This window comes from Nerophis ophidion, linkage group LG25, assembly GCF_033978795.1.
Source record: "Nerophis ophidion isolate RoL-2023_Sa linkage group LG25, RoL_Noph_v1.0, whole genome shotgun sequence".
NCBI lineage: Eukaryota > Metazoa > Chordata > Actinopteri > Syngnathiformes > Syngnathidae > Nerophis > Nerophis ophidion.
Window position 1 is genome coordinate 37,381,149 of NC_084635.1, and position 19,222 is coordinate 37,400,370.

The 19,222-nt window shown below is 38.5% G+C and overlaps 1 protein-coding gene across 2 annotated transcripts in view; it reads left to right on the top strand.

The window, feature by feature from the left end:
• The window catches only part of cdh16 (cadherin 16, KSP-cadherin), a 98,088-nt gene that overhangs the window by 15,989 nt on the left and 62,877 nt on the right, over positions 1–19,222 (top strand). For both annotated transcript variants that reach the window (XM_061887262.1, XM_061887261.1), the window contains exon 8: positions 2,607–2,803. In XM_061887262.1, coding sequence (XP_061743246.1) covers positions 2,607–2,803 — 197 coding nt within the window. The remainder of the gene's footprint in view (positions 1–2,606; positions 2,804–19,222) is intronic.

Sequence of the window (19,222 nt, forward strand, 5' to 3'; positions counted from 1 at the left end):
TTTATTAATATACCGTAGCTGTGTGTGTCAAATATGAGTCATTAAATGACTCCCGCTTCCTGGTGGTAGAGGGCGCTAGTGATCCTTCTTGCGACTACTCGGCTGCAGAAGAAGTGACAACAAGCAGCAAGAGTGAGCAGCGATCATTTATTTTTTCCTCTTGCTTGCACTTTTAACATGGAGGATTACATATCTAAAATAAATAAGTTTTCTAAACTGGACTTTCAATCGAAGCAGGAGGTAATAAAGGAAGATCTCCATCGAGACAGAGAGACTTTTAAAACTGAAGAAAGATAAGGAAGACTTCTATAAACAAGTTATCGATGCTTTTGATCAGAAGGAGCTGCGCATGGACTTCATTTATAAGTAAAACTAAGACCATAATAACGTTTTTTTTAAATAAATGTGCTTTTCATGATGGTATCCTTACATCACACTCAAATTTTTAGGCGCAGGCCTAAATTTACAGCATGCCTTTGGTAAGCGGCGGAGTGAGAAGAGGTTTTAAATTAATTAGCGCCCTGGCGGCAATTCAAGGAAATACGATATATATATATATATATATATATATATATATATATATATATATATATATTAAACACAAACTATGTAGCATTTGTGTCAGGTTGAAACACTGATGTCATCTATTAAACAAGACAAGAGGCAAAGAATTAAACAAAGACCGAATTCAATTGGGACTCAATTGAAGAGAAACTGTACTCTTGCACAGGCTCTGGCGAAAGATTGTACGAGTCCTGATTTATTTGACTTCCTCCGACCACATGACACAGCTGTTTCTAAGGACGAGGTCGTGAACAGTTCACAGAAAAGGTGGTAAAAGAGTTCAAAGAGACGTTCGTAAAAACAGTTGAAAAAGGACGTTGCCTGGAGGGGACTCCGGTCCTGCCTCCTCCTCGCTTCCACAGTCCTTGGGAAAGACAATATCTTTCTGTTTGATTCTAATACATGAAAGACAACAGGAACACCTTCATCTTGCTTCCCCCCCTACACAGTGGAGTTTTATAAGCCTTACTCTTGGTAGGTTCCGAAGACAGCTTTTGGTTTTCTCGCTGGGAACTCAATGTAACACAAAGTTCCATCCATCTTCTTCCACTTATCTGAGGTCGGGTCGCGAGGGCAGCAGCCTAAGCAGGGAAGCCCAGACTTCCCTCTCCCCAGCCACTTCGTCCAGCTCCTCCCGGGGGATCCCGAGGCGTTCCCAGGCCAGCCGGGAGACACAGTCCTCCCAATGTGTCCTTGGTCTTCTCCGTGGCCTCCTACCAGTCGGACGTGCTCTAAACACCTCCCTAGGGAGACATTCGGGTGGCATCCTGACCAGATGCCCGAACCACCTCATCTGGCTCCTCTCCATGTGGAGGAGCAGCGGCTTTACTTTGAGTTCCTCCCGGATGGCAGAGCTTCTCACCCTATCTCTAAGGGAGAGAGCCGCCACCTGTAAACTCCATCCATCCATTAATTTTCTACCGCTTATTCCATTTGGGGTCGCGGGGGGCGCTGGTGGCTATCTTACCTACAATTGGGTGGAAGGCGGGGTACACCCTGGACAAGTCGCCACCTCATCGCGGGGTCAACACAGACCGAAACTCATTTGAGTGATCTTATCCTTTCGGTCATGACCCAAAGCTCATGACCATAGGTGAGGATGGGAACGTAGATCGACCGGTAAATTGAGAGTTTCGCCTTCCGGCTCAGCTCCTTCTTCACCACAACGGATCGATACAGCGTCCGCATTACTGAAGACGCCGCACCGATCCGCCTGTCGATCTCACCATCTCTACCGCTTATTCCCTTTGGGGTCGCGGGGGGCGCTGGTGGCTATCTTACCTACAATCAGGTGGAAGGCGGCGTACTCCCTGGACAAGTCGCCCCCTTATCGCGGGGCCAACACAGACAGAAACTCATTTGAGTGATCTTGTCCTTTCGGTCATAACCCAAAGCTCATGATCATAGGTGAGAATGGGAACGTAGATCGACCGGTAAATTGAGAGCTTCGCCTTCCGGCTCAGCTCCTTCTTCACCACAACGGATCGATACAGCGTCCGCATTACTGAAGACGCCGCACCGATCCGCCTGTCGATCTCACCATCCACTCTTCCCTCACTCGTGAACAAGACTCCTAGGTACTTGAACTCCTCCACTTGGGGCAGGGTCTCCTCCCCAACCCGGAGATGGCACTCCACCTTTTCCCGGGCGAGGACCATGGACTCGGACTCATTTCGGCCGCTTGTACCCGTGATCTTGTCCTTTCAGTCATAACCCAAAGCTCATGACCATAGGTGAGGATGGGAACGTAAATCGACTGGTAAATTGAGAGCTTTGCCTTCCGGCTCAGCTCCTTCTTCACCACAACGGATCGATACAGCGTCCGCATTACTGAAGACACCGCAACGGTCCGCCTGTCGATCTCACCATCCACTCTTCCCTCACTCGTGAACAAGACTCCGAGGTACTTGAACTCTTCCACTTGGGGCAGGGTCTCCTCCCCAACCCGGGATGGCATGCCTTCAACTGCTATAGCGACATCCAGTGGACGCATTTAGAACTGCAAAGTTGCAGCTCATTTTTTTCCATTTTGCAAACTACAGGAGCTTCCACACTGGACCCCGAGATGTGCGGCAGATACAAACTGTCAGTGATGGTCAAGGACATGGCGGGGAAGTCCAACGCCTTCTTCACCACCGGCATCGTTACCGTGGAGGTGACCGGGAACACCTGGGCGTCGCCCGATCCCGTCCGACTGCAGGAGAACCTCCCGGGACCCTACCCCATCCCCATCTCCCAGGTGAGCCTCCTGAACGAAGCAACGCTCGTCTTACCTTCCTGATTCGATCAGAAAGTGGTCCAAGTACTTCAGCGCCGAGCGTTTATGGCGATCCATGCGTGATATTGTGTTACAGGGAAAACAAAGTGTCAATAATCTGCACGCAGCAAAGTGGCATCACGTTGCCCGTTGCTGTTTTTAGAGCCTCTCGGGTCCTCCTGAATGACCGAGCCGTGAATTATTGATGCCGTTCAAATGCCATGGATCCTTTCAGGCTACATCCTGACTGAGTCACTTTAACTCCCATTATCACTCACTCGCCCCACCCTCGCTCTGAGGGGCATTCACAAAGGGGTTTGTTTAGATTGTATCATATTGCTGCATCAATTGACCAATACTCTATCTATTAAACAGTTATTAAGCAGCGGCACAAACATTCATGTCATTTCCAAGACAGAAAGTGCAAGATTGTTAGAGACATTTTAAAACAAGCTATGAGTGCACTTTTGTGCATGATGTCATTAAGATTATGTATCAAAACAACACTAAATTAAAGTGCACTTTTTGTACAGAACGCCACTACAATGGTTTAAAACAAATAAAGTGCACTTTTGTGCATGATGTCACTAAGATGACGTATCAAAACAACACTAAATTAAAGTGCACTTTTTGTACAAAACGCCACTACAATAGTTTAAAACATATAAAGTGCACTTTTGTGCATGATGTCACTAAGATGATGTATCAAAACATTAAATTAAAGTGCACTTTTTGTACAAAACGCCACTACAATGGTTTAAAACAAATAAAGTGCACTTTTGTGCATGATGTCACTAAGATGACGTATCAAAACAACACTAAATAAAAGTGCACTTTTTGTACAGATACCACTACAATAGTTAAAAACAAATAAAGTGCACTTTTGTGCATGATGACATATCAAAACAACACTAAATTAAAGTGCACTTTTTGTACAGAACGCCACTAAAATAGTTTAAAACAAATAAAGTGCACTTTTGTGCATGATGTCACTAAGATGATGTATCAAAACAACATTAAATTAAAGTGCACTTTTTGTACAGAACGCCACTAAAATAGTTTAAATCAAATAAAGTGCACTTTTGTGCATGATGTCACTAAGATGATGTATCAAAACAACATTAAATTAAAGTGCACTTTTTGTACAAAACGCCACTACAATGGTTTAAAACAAATAAAGTGCACTTTTGTGCATGATGTCACTAAGATGACGTATCAAAACAACACTAAATTAAAGTGCACTTTTTGTACAGAATGCCACTCCAATAATTTAAACAAATGAAGTGCACTTTTGTGCATGATGTCACTAAGATGACGTATCAAAACAACACTAAATAAAAGTGCACTTTTTGTACAGATACCACTACAATAGTTAAAAACAAATAAAGTGCACTTTTGTGCATGATGACATATCAAAACAACACTAAATTAAAGTGCACTTTTTGTACAGAACGCCACTAAAATAGTTTAAAACAAATAAAGTGCACTTTTGTGCATGATGTCACTAAGATGACGTATCAAAACAACACTAAATTAAAGTGCACTTTTTGTACAAAACGCCACTACAATAGTTTAAAACATATAAAGTGCACTTTTGTGCATGATGTCACTAAGATGATGTATCAAAACATTAAATTAAAGTGCACTTTTTGTACAAAACGCCACTACAATGGTTTAAAACAAATAAAGTGCACTTTTGTGCATGATGTCACTAAGATGACGTATCAAAACAACACTAAATAAAAGTGCACTTTTTGTACAGATACCACTACAATAGTTAAAAACAAATAAAGTGCACTTTTGTGCATGATGACATATCAAAACAACACTAAATTAAAGTGCACTTTTTGTACAGAACGCCACTAAAATAGTTTAAAACAAATAAAGTGCACTTTTGTGCATGATGTCACTAAGATGATGTATCAAAACAACATTAAATTAAAGTGCACTTTTTGTACAGAACGCCACTAAAATAGTTTAAATCAAATAAAGTGCACTTTTGTGCATGATGTCACTAAGATGATGTATCAAAACAACATTAAATTAAAGTGCACTTTTTGTACAAAACGCCACTACAATGGTTTAAAACAAATAAAGTGCACTTTTGTGCATGATGTCACTAAGATGACGTATCAAAACAACACTAAATTAAAGTGCACTTTTTGTACAGAATGCCACTCCAATAATTTAAACAAATGAAGTGCACTTTTGTGCATGATGTCACTAAGATGACGTATCAAAACAACACTAAATAAAAGTGCACTTTTTGTACAGATACCACTACAATAGTTAAAAACAAATAAAGTGCACTTTTGTGCATGATGACATATCAAAACAACACTAAATTAAAGTGCACTTTTTGTACAGAACGCCACTAAAATAGTTTAAAACAAATAAAGTGCACTTTTGTGCATGATGTCACCATGTCACCAAGGTGACATATCAAAACAACGCTAATTTAAGTGCACTTTTTGTACAGAACGCCACTACAATAGTTTAAAACATATAAAGTGCACTTTTGTGCATGATGTCACACAAGATATTTCAATAAGTGTCATAAAAAAATGAGCTGCATAATAGGAATGCAAATAGTGTATGGCCTTCGCTATGTGGAAGTTATCTCCTTTTGTTGTTGACTATTTTTTCCATGCGGTGTTGATGTGGAAATGGTTGCTTCGACATTTTGTTGTTGTGGCACCGGCCGGAGATGTTGACATGCGGAGTTTCAAGCACTCTTCATTCTCTCGAGGGGGACTTTTCAATTGGAGCTACACATTAGCAGTGCTGCTACTTTTTGTATCAACGCTTTTGCCGCATACTTGACATATTACTGTAGTCTGTTCAACAACTTCCCGCTTGAAGCCAAACCACCGAAAGATGATGGACCCCCTGCTGTTTGTCCCGGGAAGTAATTCTTCATTTGTTTCCACACCTTTAGCATCACAGCTAACTTTACAAATGTCGCTACCTCTTTGCTCGGTGAGGGCGTATGGAGACGTATGTGACGTATGTAAGAAGGTGCGCTTGTTTTATGTCTCTGTGAGAAGCAGAGACAAGAGTGAGAAGAGCCTGTAGTGTAATGCCCGCAGCTAAAAGAAAATGCGAATATCACGATATAGTAATTTTCTATATCCCACAGAGACAAAGCCGCGATATATCGAGTATATTCCATGTATCGCCCACCCCTTCTGTGACATGTGACGGTATCAAACAAAACTTGGTGAGTGTAGTTTTTTCTTGGCGCTTTTTGCGTCGGTCAGTCTAAAGATGAACTACATTTCCCATTTTTTTTTTCTCGGACTAGCCATCGCAGCGTTGCTGTAATTTGTAATACCATTCCTTTTTTTAAATAAAGTGTTCAAAAAGAACAAGTTAGTCCAAAGCGCCTCCTTTCAGACGAGACCACCTCTCCTTTGTTTGAACTTGGCTTTTTCTGGCCAGCATGCTATCTTTTAGCATTTCAGTTTTGGCATTCACACAAAATTTCTATCGAAATTGCCTTTTATAGTTCTTTAAAAAAACATCTATACAGCGCATCCGGAAATTATTCACAATGCTTTACTTCTCCACATTTTGTTATGTTACAGCCTTATTCCAAAATTTAATACATTCATTTTTGTCCTCAGAATTCTACACACAATGTCCTAAAATCAGAACTTAAAGCGTTGTATTTTTTTTTTTTTAAAGGTTAATTTCTTCAACCTTGGCCCGTGGTTTTGCTCAGTTTTAAATTTTGGCCCACTCTGTATTTGACACGCCTGTTTTAGAATGTTTTTGAAGAAGAATGGAGATGCACTTACTTTTACACCTGTTGGAGTGCATTGATGTGGCATAGAATGATAATAAATTAAGACATTTGTTAGGTGGTAATCTGGGTTTAACGTGGTTTGTGGAGCTCCCCCTGGTGTTGTGGTTAAATAGAAAAAGTTTGGGCTCCCCTGCCCGATATATTGTGTTGCATTTGTGAGAATTGGCGAAAACTGTCAAAAAAATAAATAAAAAGTAGTTTGTCAGTGGACCCCGTAGGTACAGTACATGACAATACCTCCCATCCACCTCCTGCTTTCACTCTCCTCCCACACACTCGCCCTCCGCCTCTCATCTCTGCTATTATAACAACCCCATCCACCCACTGAACATGTGAGGATCCACAGAAGTGGAGGCACTTTTCATTTCCACAGTGGGAAAATATTGCACATATCTAGTTCAGGTTAAATGAATAACAGTCATTAGTGGTATTAGTACATGTGCCCTGGTTGTGTACCATGTACCTACTATATGTACTCCATGTAGATACAGTTGTGTTTTCAAAGTTGCGTGGTATATTTTACAAAACCAGTGACAAACACAGAATACAATGATGCAAAACCTTTTCAACTTATATTCAATTAAATAGACTGCAAAGACAAGATACTTAACGTTTGAACTGGAAAACCTTGTTATTTTTCGCAAACTTTAGCTCATTTGGAATTTGATGCCGGCAGCATGTTTTTAAAAAAGCTGGCACAAGTGGCAAAAAAGACGGAGAAAGTTGAGGAATGCTCATCAAACGCTTATATGGAACATCCCACAGGTGGACAGGCTAATTGGGAACAGGTGGATGCCATGGTTGGGTATAAAAGCAGCTTCCGTGAAATGTTCAGTCATTCGCAAACAGGGATGGGGCGAGGGGTCACCACTTTGTGAAGAAATGCGTGAGCAAATTGTCGAACTGTTTAAGAACAACATTTCTCAACGAGCTACTGCAAGGAATTTAAGGATTTCACCATCTACAGTACGTAATATCATTAAAAGATTCAGAGAGTCTGGAGAAATCACTGCACGTAAGCGATGATATTACAGACCTTGGATCCATCAGGCGGTACTGCATCAAAAAGCAACATCGGTGTGTAAAGGATATCAACACATGGGCTCAGGAACACTTCAGAAAACAGTTTGTCGCTACATCTGTAAGTGCAAGTTAAAACTTTAACATGCAAAGGCAAAGCCATTTATCAACAACACCCAGAAACAGCGTCAGCTTTACAGGGCCTGTGCTCATCTAAGATGGACTGATGCAAAGTGTAAAGTATAGTAAATTAAGTGTGATAATTTTGGGTTGTCATACAATACAGGGTTTACTTTAACAAAAGGTAAATAAAACATTTTAAAAACATTTTACTAAATTTTATTTATATAGATTGGAAGTTGATATAGAGATTTAAGCCTTTAATATATACATTATATATATATATTAGGGGTGTAACTGTACACAAAAATGTCGGTTCGGTACGTACCTCGGTTTAGAGGTTACGGTTTGGTTCATTTTCGGTACAGTAAGAAAACTACAAAATATACATTTTATGGGTTATTTATTTACCAAATTTGTAAACAATGGCATAACAGACATGTACACACAGGGTCCATTGCCAGGGTTAATGTGGTCAACATGTATAAAATAAAAACTAAATAAGATAAGGCTCAGAATGGTTTCTTAACAAAACCTTTCAACATATAAAGTGCTTTTTTTGATTGATTGATTGATTGATTGAGACTTTTATCAGCCTGGCTAACTTGGCAGTAAGAGGATATATGGGCTCATTGTTCTTCCACCATAGAAGTGGGTCAAAATCTAGTTTTTAATGCAGTATGCTTTAAAAACACACAGGCTACAAGCCTGTTTCACAAGTTTCCCTGCTTGTCAAGCAAGGAAACCTGTAAAACAGGCTTGTAGAAATGATATAGCCTCTTGTGTTTTTTCCTGATCTAACGTATATTTCGCTTTACCCCTGTACTGAGCACTGCATAAGGGATAAAACACAGAAACCTTGACTATATAGTGTATAATATATATATATATATATAATATCGGGAATTCCTCCATACGGCTCCGGGCCCTTAAGGGCCACCCATCTCACATCTTAAAGCGCCGTGGCACCGTCTCGTCTGGATGTAACCATGAAGTTGACTTCTGTCATAAGTGTCACCGCCAAGCAACTACTGGGCAACGTAAAACGGGATGTTTGCTGACAAGCAACACTTTAAAGGCCTACTGAAATGAGATGTTCTTATTTAAACGGGGATAGCAGGTCCATTCTTTGTGTCATACTTGATCATTTCGCCATATTGCCATATTTTTGCTGAAATGATTTAGTAGAGAATATCGACGATAAAGTTCGCAACTTTTGGTCGCTGATAAAAAAAAGCCTTGCTTATACCGGAAGTAGCAGACGATGTGCACGTGACGTCACGGGTTGTGGAGCTCCTCACATCTGAACATTGTTTACAATCATGGCCACCAGCAGCAAGAGCGATTCGGACCGAAAAAGCGACAATTTACCCATTAATTTGAGCGAGGATGAAAGATTTGTGGATTAGGAAAGTTAGAGTGTGGCACTAAAAAAAAAAAAAAAGTGACGGCTCCGGGCGTTGTAATTAGACACATTTACTAGGATAATTCTGGAAAATCCCTTATCTGCTTATTGTTTTACTAGTATTTTAGTGAGATTAGATGAGTAAAGTCATACCTGAAAGTCGGATGGCCGCTGTGAACGCCAGTGTCTCAGAGAGAAGCCGATGAGGAGCCAAGATCAAAGCTGCCTTTTTGACAGCTACAGGAGAAGGTCCCATTATCCACTGAAGTCTCCGGTAAGAGCCGGTAATTTCCCCTTTTCAAAAAATTTGCTGGTTGACATAGAGAAAAATGTTCGCTTGACCGCTCTGTGATAAAGCTTAACAAAAACAAAGAAACACCGGCTGTGTCTCGGTGCTAAAGGCAGCTGCGATACACCGCTTTCCACCAACAGCATTCTTCTTTGACGTCTCCATTATTAATTAAACAAATTGCAAAAGATTCAGCAACACAGAAGTCCAAATTACTGTGTAATTATGCGATGAAAAGAGACGACTTTTAGCCGTAAATGCTGCTGGGCTAATATGTCCCCTGCAACCAATAACGTCACAAACACGCGTCATAATTCCGCGACGTTTTCAACGAAAAACTCCGCGGGAAATTTAAAATTGTAATTTAGTAAACTAAAGCGTCCGTATTGGCATGTGTTGCAATGTTAATATTTCATCATTGATATATAAACTATCAGACTGTGTGGTCGCTAGTAGTGGCTTTCAGTAGGCCTTTAAAAACATGTGCCATCATATGTTAACAGATACTACATTCGCTGCTAACTAAACTGCACAGAAAAGGGAAAGAAGTGGGTTCTTGTCTCACATAAGGTTTAACCTTCCTCTTGTGTTAGCTTTCTGTTACCATCTCTTATGTTAACGGGTCGGTTTTGACCCATGTCTTAAATCAGCTGTAAAATAAACTAAAAACAATTATCTATCATCCAATTTGTTTCTCATCTCTTGGTTACCTCGTTAGGTTTCCTTATCCATGAAAATATTGGTTTTAATATTTTTGGTGTGGGCCATTGGGCCTTTTTTTTGTCAGTATACCCCTCGATTTCAATTGAAAAAAAATGGTAAAACGAACCTCAAGAGAATCGTATAAATAAAAAAAAGGTTGTTGTGTGACCTGACCATTACTGAGGGGTATTAGAACACATCTCTTAAATACATTTGTTTTATTTATTTTTTCATTTTAATAATTTTAACATAGTAACAACTCCATACTGAATTGACCTCAAATGTCTGGACATTTTAGTTTTTAAATGCATAAAAGAACCACATGAATTTTGCTTGTTTTTGTACTGGATAACAAGGTAAAATGAGGATCCACTAAAGCTCACATGATTGGGAGAGGAGCTGGCCGTCAGTGTGTTCAGTTTTGGCTCTACTTAGTGCTTTATAGTCTTATTTTTTATAACTGGGTCGAAACCGACCCTAACAACACCAATGTCATAATTTCAACCAGAGCATTTTATAATTTAGTGAAACAAAAAAACAAGTTTTATTTTGTTGAAATAGAGGTTCCTGACAAAGTCAAAAAGCCTTGATGCATAAAAATACATTTATGTGGTTCTTTTATGCATTTAAAAACTAAAATGGGTCGGTGCCGACCCTAACACAAGACGAAGGTTAAGGATAATGTGAAAAATAAAAAAAATATTTTTTTTTACTTAACTTGTGTTCAGTATTGTACTGTAAGTACATCCTGTGCTTCTCCTGGGGTCCAAACCCTTCCTGGGTTCAAAACCTTGTAGTGCAACATAACCAATTCGAACTAAGATAGTGAAAAACAAAAAACTTTCAGTCAGAGTTTTGAGGAGAGAAATGTACGATGCTGAATGGGGGAAGCCTCAGTTCGCCCCCACATGGAAGGATTCTAAACGCTGCCAAGTGGGCGGTAGGACAAAGCGCTCTCATGACAGATGTAGTAGTCGTGGTGTTGGAGTGAGTACTCCCTGGGTGACCCCCACCTACTCCATCGTGCCGGTAAACACCTTCTTCAGCTAATGGCTCTTGCACAACATGTGCAGAATCATTATGACCGCCACTTTTAAAGTGTCATTTGGAGCAAAAACAATACTCTCAGTCACTCTCCAACATGATATGTTTACTCTGTTGTAAACATGTGATGTTCGCGAACGAATCGAATCTTTAGAGCAGCTCTTCAAAGTGACTCATGGCAACCGAATCATTTGTTTGAGCGCCTTTTTTTTAAGCACAACAGCCAAAGTCAATGAAAACACAGCAGCATTTATACTTAATTTTTTATACAATGTTTTTATTTATGTAGTTTTATCCACTTTTCTGCCTTATTGTCCTGATATGTACATTAACTTAAGCACACACAGCAGGTAGGGTGGTACTGTACATTTTTTTTAATGTTACCTTTTTATATCCATCCATCCATTTTCTACCGCTTATTCCCTTTTGGGGTCGCGGGGGGCGCTGGCGCCTATCTCAGCTACAATCGGGCGGAAGGCGGGATACACCCTGGACAAGTCGCCACGTCATCGCAGGGCCAACACAGATAGACAGACAACATTCACACACTAGGGCCAATTTAGTGTTGCCAATCAACCTATCCCCAGGTGCATGTCTTTGGAAGTGGGAGGAAGCCGGAATACCCGGAGGGAACCCACGCATTCACGGGGAGAACATGCAAACTCCACACAGAAAGATCCCGAGCCTGGATTTGAACCCAGGACTGCAGGACCTTCGTATTGTGAGGCAGACGCACTAACCCTTCTGCATATACATTTTTATATTAATTTATACATTTTATTCTTACTTGTTAATTTTTGTGTATTTTTTATGTATTGTTAAAATGCTCTAAATGTCACTGTCAAAGTATGCGGATCTGGCACCCCCTTTATAGCTCGGTTGGTAGAGTGGCCGTGCCAGCAACTTGAGGGTTCCAGGTTCGATCCCCGCTTCCGCCATCCTAGTCGCTGCCGTTGTGTCCTTGGGCAAGACACTTTACCCACCTGCTCCCAGTGCCACCCACACTGGTTCGAATGTAACTTAGATATTGGGTTTCACAAAGTAAAGCGCTTTGAGTCACTAGAGAAAAAGCGCTATATAAATATAATTCACTTAATTCACACTTTAGATATGTTTAGAATTTATTGAGGTCTTCTCAGCAGGCAAAAGACATGTTGAATTGGGTCCTGATTTTGTGCAATTCAAACATAACGTTGAAACAACATGCTTTTTGTCAACGTTTAATCAATGTTGGGTTCTGACTTTGATTTGTTCATTGAATTCTGATCATTTCCCAACAAATATTCTACAACACAAATACAACATTGACACAACATGCTTTTTGATGTTTATTCAATGTCAAGTTTTGATGTTGATTTGACCATTGAATTTTTGGTCATTTCCCAACCAACAATGTGGATCCAACATTGAACATGAAAACATCAAGAACTTGTTGAATTGGGTCCTGATTTTGTGCAATTCAAACATAACCTTGAAACAACATGCTTTTTGTCAACGTTTAATCAATGTTGGGTTCTGACTTTGATTTGTTCATTGAATTTTGGTCATTTCCCAACCAATTTTCTACAACACAAATACAACGTTGAAACAACACGCGTTTTGACGTCTATTCAATGTCAGGTTGTGACGTCGATTTGACCATTGAATTTTGGTCATTTCCTAACCAACAACGTGGATCCAACATTAAACAACGAAAAAACATTGAGAGCTTGTTGAATTAGGCCCTGATTTTGTGCAATTCAAACATATCGTTGAAACATGCTTTTTGTCAACATTTAATCAATGTTGGGTTCTGACTTTGATTTGTTCATTGAATTTTGGTCATTTCCCAACCAATTTTCTACAACACAAATACAACGTTGAAACAACACGCGTTTTGACGTCTATTCAATGTCAGGTTGTGACGTCGATTTGATAATTGAATTTTGGTCATTTCCTTACCAACAACGTGGATTCAATTTTGAACAACGAGAAATCATTGAGAGCTTGTTGAATTAGGTCCTGATTTTGTGCAATTCAAACATAACGTTGAAACAACATGCGTTTTGACGTTTATTCAATGTCAGGTTGTGACGTCGATTTGACCATTGAATTTTGGTCATTTCTGTCAGGACTATGACATGGATTTATTTTGCTTCTTCTACGCAAAGGATGATTAGAACGGGCGAGACGTGAATGTAAGTACATGGTTTTTATTGATACACTATAATACAAAAAGGCAAAACAAAAAGCACCCTCGATGGCGGATAATAATCGATGCTAAAACTTAGAACAAAAACAGAAGATACTATAAAAGGCACATGGCAAACCAAAAACTAGCACTGAGGCATATAAACAAAGAAGTCTTACGTGGCGTGGTCAAACAAACAGCGTGGCAAAGCATGAGGGTCCGGCAAGGAAGGGAAGGTGCGTGGTCACGAGTATTCAACACAGTCCAGTAGGTCAAGAAGCCAGGCCGAGGAAAGGAAAACATATGACTTAAATACTGCTGTGGTAATTAGAACCAGGTGTGAGAGGCTGAGGATCGGGGCGTGACTAAGGGGACCAGGTGGAAACTAATGGGTTGGCATGGAAACAAACAAAACCAGGAAGTGAAAAACGTGAAGTAAGAGTCCAAAAACAAAACGAAACATGACCAAACATAAACCTGATTTACAGGCATGACAATTTCCTAACCAACAACGTAGATCCAACGTTGAACAACGAGAAAACATCAGAAACTTGTTGAATTATGTCCTGATTTTGTGCAATTCAAACATATCGTTGAAACAACATGCTTTTTGTCAACGTTTAATCAATGTCGGGTTCTGACGTTGATTTGTCCATTGAATTTTGGTTATTTCCCAACCAATATTCTACAAGACAAATGAAACGTTGAAACAACATGCGTTTTGACGTTTATTCAATGTCAGGTTGTGACGTCGATTTGATCATTGAATTTTGGTCATTTCTCAACCAACAATGTGGATCCAACATTGAACAACATGAAAACATCGAGAACTTGTTGAATTAGGTCCTGATTTTGTGCAATTCAAACATAACGTTGAAACAACATGCTTTTTGTCAACATTTAATCAATGTTGGGTTCTGATGTTGATTTGTCCATTGAATTTTGGTTATTTCCCCACCAATATTCTACAACACAAATACAACGTTGAAACAACATACTTTTTGATGTTTATTCAATGTCAGGTTGTGACGTTGATTTGATCATTGAATTTTGGTCATTTCCCAACCAACAAAGTGGATCCAACGTTAGACATCAACGTAAAAACGACGTCAAGAACTTGTTGAATTAGGTCCTGATATTGAGCAACTCAAAAATAACGTTAAAACAACATGCTTTTTGTCAACGTTTAATCAATGTCGGGTTCTGACATTGATTTGACCACTGAAATTTGGTCAATTTTCTACAACACAAATACAACGTTGAAACAACATGCTTTTTGATCTTTATTCAATGTCAAGTTTTGACGTCGATTTGACCGTTGAATTTTTGGTCATTTCCCAACCAACAATGTGGATCCAACATTGAACAACGTGAAAACATCAAGAACTTGTTGAATTAGGTTCTGATTTTGTGTTATTCAAACATAACCTTAAAACAACATGCTTTTTGTCAACATTTAATCAATGTTGGGTTCTGATGTTGATTTGTCCATTGTATTTTGGTTATTTCCCCACCAATATTCTACAACACAAATACAACGTTGAAACAACATACTTTTTGATGTTTATTCAATGTCAGGTTGTGACGTTGATTTGATCATTTAATTTTGGTCATTTCCCAACCAACAAAGTGGATCCAACGTTGGACATCAACGTAAAAACGACGTCAATAACTTGTTGAATTAGGTCCTGATATTGAGCAACTCAAACATAACGTTGAAACAACATGCTTTTTGATGTTAATTCAATTTCCGGTTGTGACGTTGATTTGACCATTGAATTTTGGTCATTTCCCAACCAACAATGTGGATCCAACGTTGGACATCAACGTAAAAACGACGTCAATAACTTGTTGAATTAGGTCCTGATGTTGAGCAATTCAAACATAACGTTGAAACAACATGCTTTTTGTCAACGTTTAATCAATGTCGGGTTTTGACATTGATTTGACCACTGAAATTTGGTCATTTCCCAACCAATTTTCTACAACCCAAATACAACGTTGAAACAACATGCTTTTTGATGTTTATTCAATGTCAGGTTGTGACGTTGATTTGATCATTGAATTTTGGTCATTTCTCAACCAACAATGTGGATCCTACATTGAACATGAAAACATCAAGAACTTGTTGAATTAGGTCCTGATTTTGTGCAATTCAAACATAACCTTGAAACAACATGCTTTTTGTCAACATTTAATCAATGTTAAGTTCTGACGTTGATTTGACCATTGAATTTTGGTTATTTCCCAACCAATATTCTACAACACAAATACAACGTTGAAACAACATACTTTTTGATGTTTATTCAATGTCAGGTTGTGACGTTGATTTGATCATTGAATTTTGGTCATTTCCCAACCAACAAAGTGGATCCAACGTTAGACATCAACGTAAAAACGACGTCAAGAACTTGTTGAATTAGGTCCTGATATTGAGCAACTCAAAAATAACGTTAAAACAACATGCTTTTTGTCAACGTTTAATCAATGTCGGGTTCTGACATTGATTTGACCACTGAAATTTGGTCAATTTTCTACAACACAAATACAACGTTGAAACATACTTTTTGATGTTTATTCAATGTCAGGTTGTGACGTTGATTTGATCATTGAATTTTTGGTAATTTTCCGACCAACAATGTGGATCCAACATTGAACAACATGAAAACATCAAGAGCTTGTTGAATTAGGTCCTGATTTTGTGCAACTCAAACATAACCTTGAAACAACATGCTTTTTGTCAACATTTAATCAATGTTGGGTTCCGACGTTGATTTGACCACTGAAATTGATTTGACCATTGAATTTTGGTTATTTCCCCACCAATATTCTACAACACAAATACAACGTTGAAACAACATACTTTTTGACGTTTATTCAATGTCAGGTTGTGACGTTGATTTGATAATTGAATTTTGGTAATTTCCCAACCAACAACGTGGATCCAACGTTAGACATCAATGTAAAAACGACGTCAAGAACTTGTTGAATTAGGTCCTGATATTTAACAACTCAAACATAACGTTGAAACAACATGCTTTTTGTCAACGTTTAATCAATGTCGGGTTCTGTCATTGATTTGACCACTGAAATTTGGTCAATTCCCAACCAATTTTCTACAACCCAAATACAACGTTGAAACAACATGCTTTTTGATGTTTATTCAATGTCAAGTTTTGATGTTGATTTGACCATTGAATTTTTGGTCATTTCCCAACCAACAACGTGGATCCAACATTGGACAACATGAAAACATCAAGAACTTGTTGAATTGGGTCCTGATTTTGTGCAATTCAAACATAACCTTGAAACAACATGCTTTTTGTCAACGTTTAATCAATGTCGGGTTCTGTCATTGATTTGACCACTGAAATTTGGTCAATTCCCAACCAATTTTCTACAACACAAATACAACGTTGAAACAACATACTTTTTGATGTTTATTCAATGTCAGGTTGTGACGTTGATTTGATCATTGAATTTTGGTCATTTCCCAACCAACAAAGTGGATCCAACGTTGGACATCAACGTAAAAACGACGTCAAGAACTTGTTGAATTAGGTCCTGATATTGAGCAACTCAAAAATAACGTTAAAACAACATGCTTTTTGTCAACGTTTAATCAATGTCGGGTTCTGACATTGATTTGACCACTGAAATTTGGTCAATTTTCTGCAACACAAATACAACGTTGAAACAACATGCTTTTTGATGTTTATTCAATGTCAGGTTGTGACGTTGATTTGACCATTGAATTTTTGGTAATTTTCCGACCAACAATGTGGATCCAACATTGAACAACATGAAAACATCAAGAACTTGTTGAATTAGGTTCTGATTTTGTGCAATTCAAACATAGCCTTAAAACAACATGCTTTTTGTCAACATTTAATCAATGTTGGGTTCTGATGTTGATTTGTCCATTGAATTGTGGTTATTTCCCCACCAATATTCTACAACACAAATACAACGTTGAAACAACATGCTTTTTGATGTTTATTCAATGTCAGGTTGTGACGTTGATTTGACCATTGAATTTTTGGTCATTTCCCAACCATCAACGTGGATCCAATATTGAACAACATGAAAACTTCGGGAACTTGTTGAATTAGGATCTGATTTTGTGCAATTCAAACATTGTTGAAACAACATGCTTTTTGTCTACGTTTAATCAATGTTGGGTTCTGATGTTGATTTGTCCATTGAATTGTGGTTATTTTCCAGCCAACATTCTACAGCACAAATACAACATTGAAACTACATGCTTCTTGATGTTTATTCAATGTCCGGTTGTGACGTTGATTTGACCATTGAATTTTGGTCATTTCCCAACCAACAACGTGGATCCAACGTTGGACATCAACGTAAAAACGACGTCAAGAACTTGTTGAATTAGGTCCTGATATTTAACAACTCAAACATAACGATGAAACAACATGCTTTTTGTCAACGTTTAATCATTGTCAGGTTGTGATGTTGATTTGTTCTCTGAATTTTGGTCAATTCCCAGCCAACATTCTACAACCCCAATACAGTGTTGAAACAACATGCTTTTTGATGTTTATTCAATGTCAGGTTGTGACGTTGATTTGATCATTGAATTTTGGTCATTTCCCAACCAACAATGTGGATCCAACATTGAACATGAAAACATCAATAACTTGTTGAATTAGGTTCTGATTTTGTGCAATTCAAACATAACCTTGAAACAACATGCTTTTTGTCAACATTTAATCAATGTTAAGTTCTGACATTGATTTGACCATTGAATTGTGGTTATTTCCCCACCAATATTCTACAACACAAATACAACGTTGAAACAACATACTTTTTTACGTTTATTCAATGTCAGGTTGTGACGTTGATTTGATCATTGAATTTTGGTCATTTCCCAACCAACAACGTGGATCCAACTTTGGACATCAACGTAAAAACGACGTCGAGAACTTGTTGAATTAGGTCCTGATATTGAGCAACTCAAACATAACATTGAAACAACATGCTTTTTGTCAACGTTTAATCAATGTCTGTTTCTGACATTGATTTGACCACTGAAATTTGGTCAATTCCTACCAATTTTCTACAACACAAATACAACATTGAAACAACATACTTTTTGATGTTTATTCAATGTCAGGTTGTGACGTTCATTTGACCATTGAATTTTGGTCATTTCTCAACCAACAACGTGGATTCTACATTAAACATGAAAACATCAAGAACTTGTTGAATTAGGTTCTGATTTTGTGCAATTCAAACATAACCTTGAAACAACATGCTTTTTGTCAACATTTAATCAATGTTGGGTTCTGATGTTGATTTGACCATTGAATTGTGGTTATTTCCCAACCAATATTCTACAACACAAATACAACGTTGAAACAACATACTTTTTGATGTTTATTCAATGTCAGGTTGTGACGTTGATTTGATAATTGAATTTTGGTCATTTCCCAACCAACAATGTGGATCCAACGTTGGACATCAACGTAAAAACGACGTCAAGAAGTTTTTGAATTAGGTCCTGATATTTAACAACTCAAACATAACATTAAAACAACATGCTTTTTGACAAAGTTTAATAAATGTCAGGTTGTGACGTTTGATTTGATCATTGAATTTTGGTCATTTCCCAACCAACAACGTGGATTCAACGTTGAACATTGACGTGAAAACAACATCGACAACTTGTCGAATTAGGTCCTGATTTTGAGCAATTCAAAAATAACAATGAAACAACATGCTTTTTGACGTTTTTTCAATGTCAGGTTGTGATGTTGATTTGATCATTGAATTTTTGTCAATTCCCAACCAACAATGTGGATCCAATGTTAGACATCAAC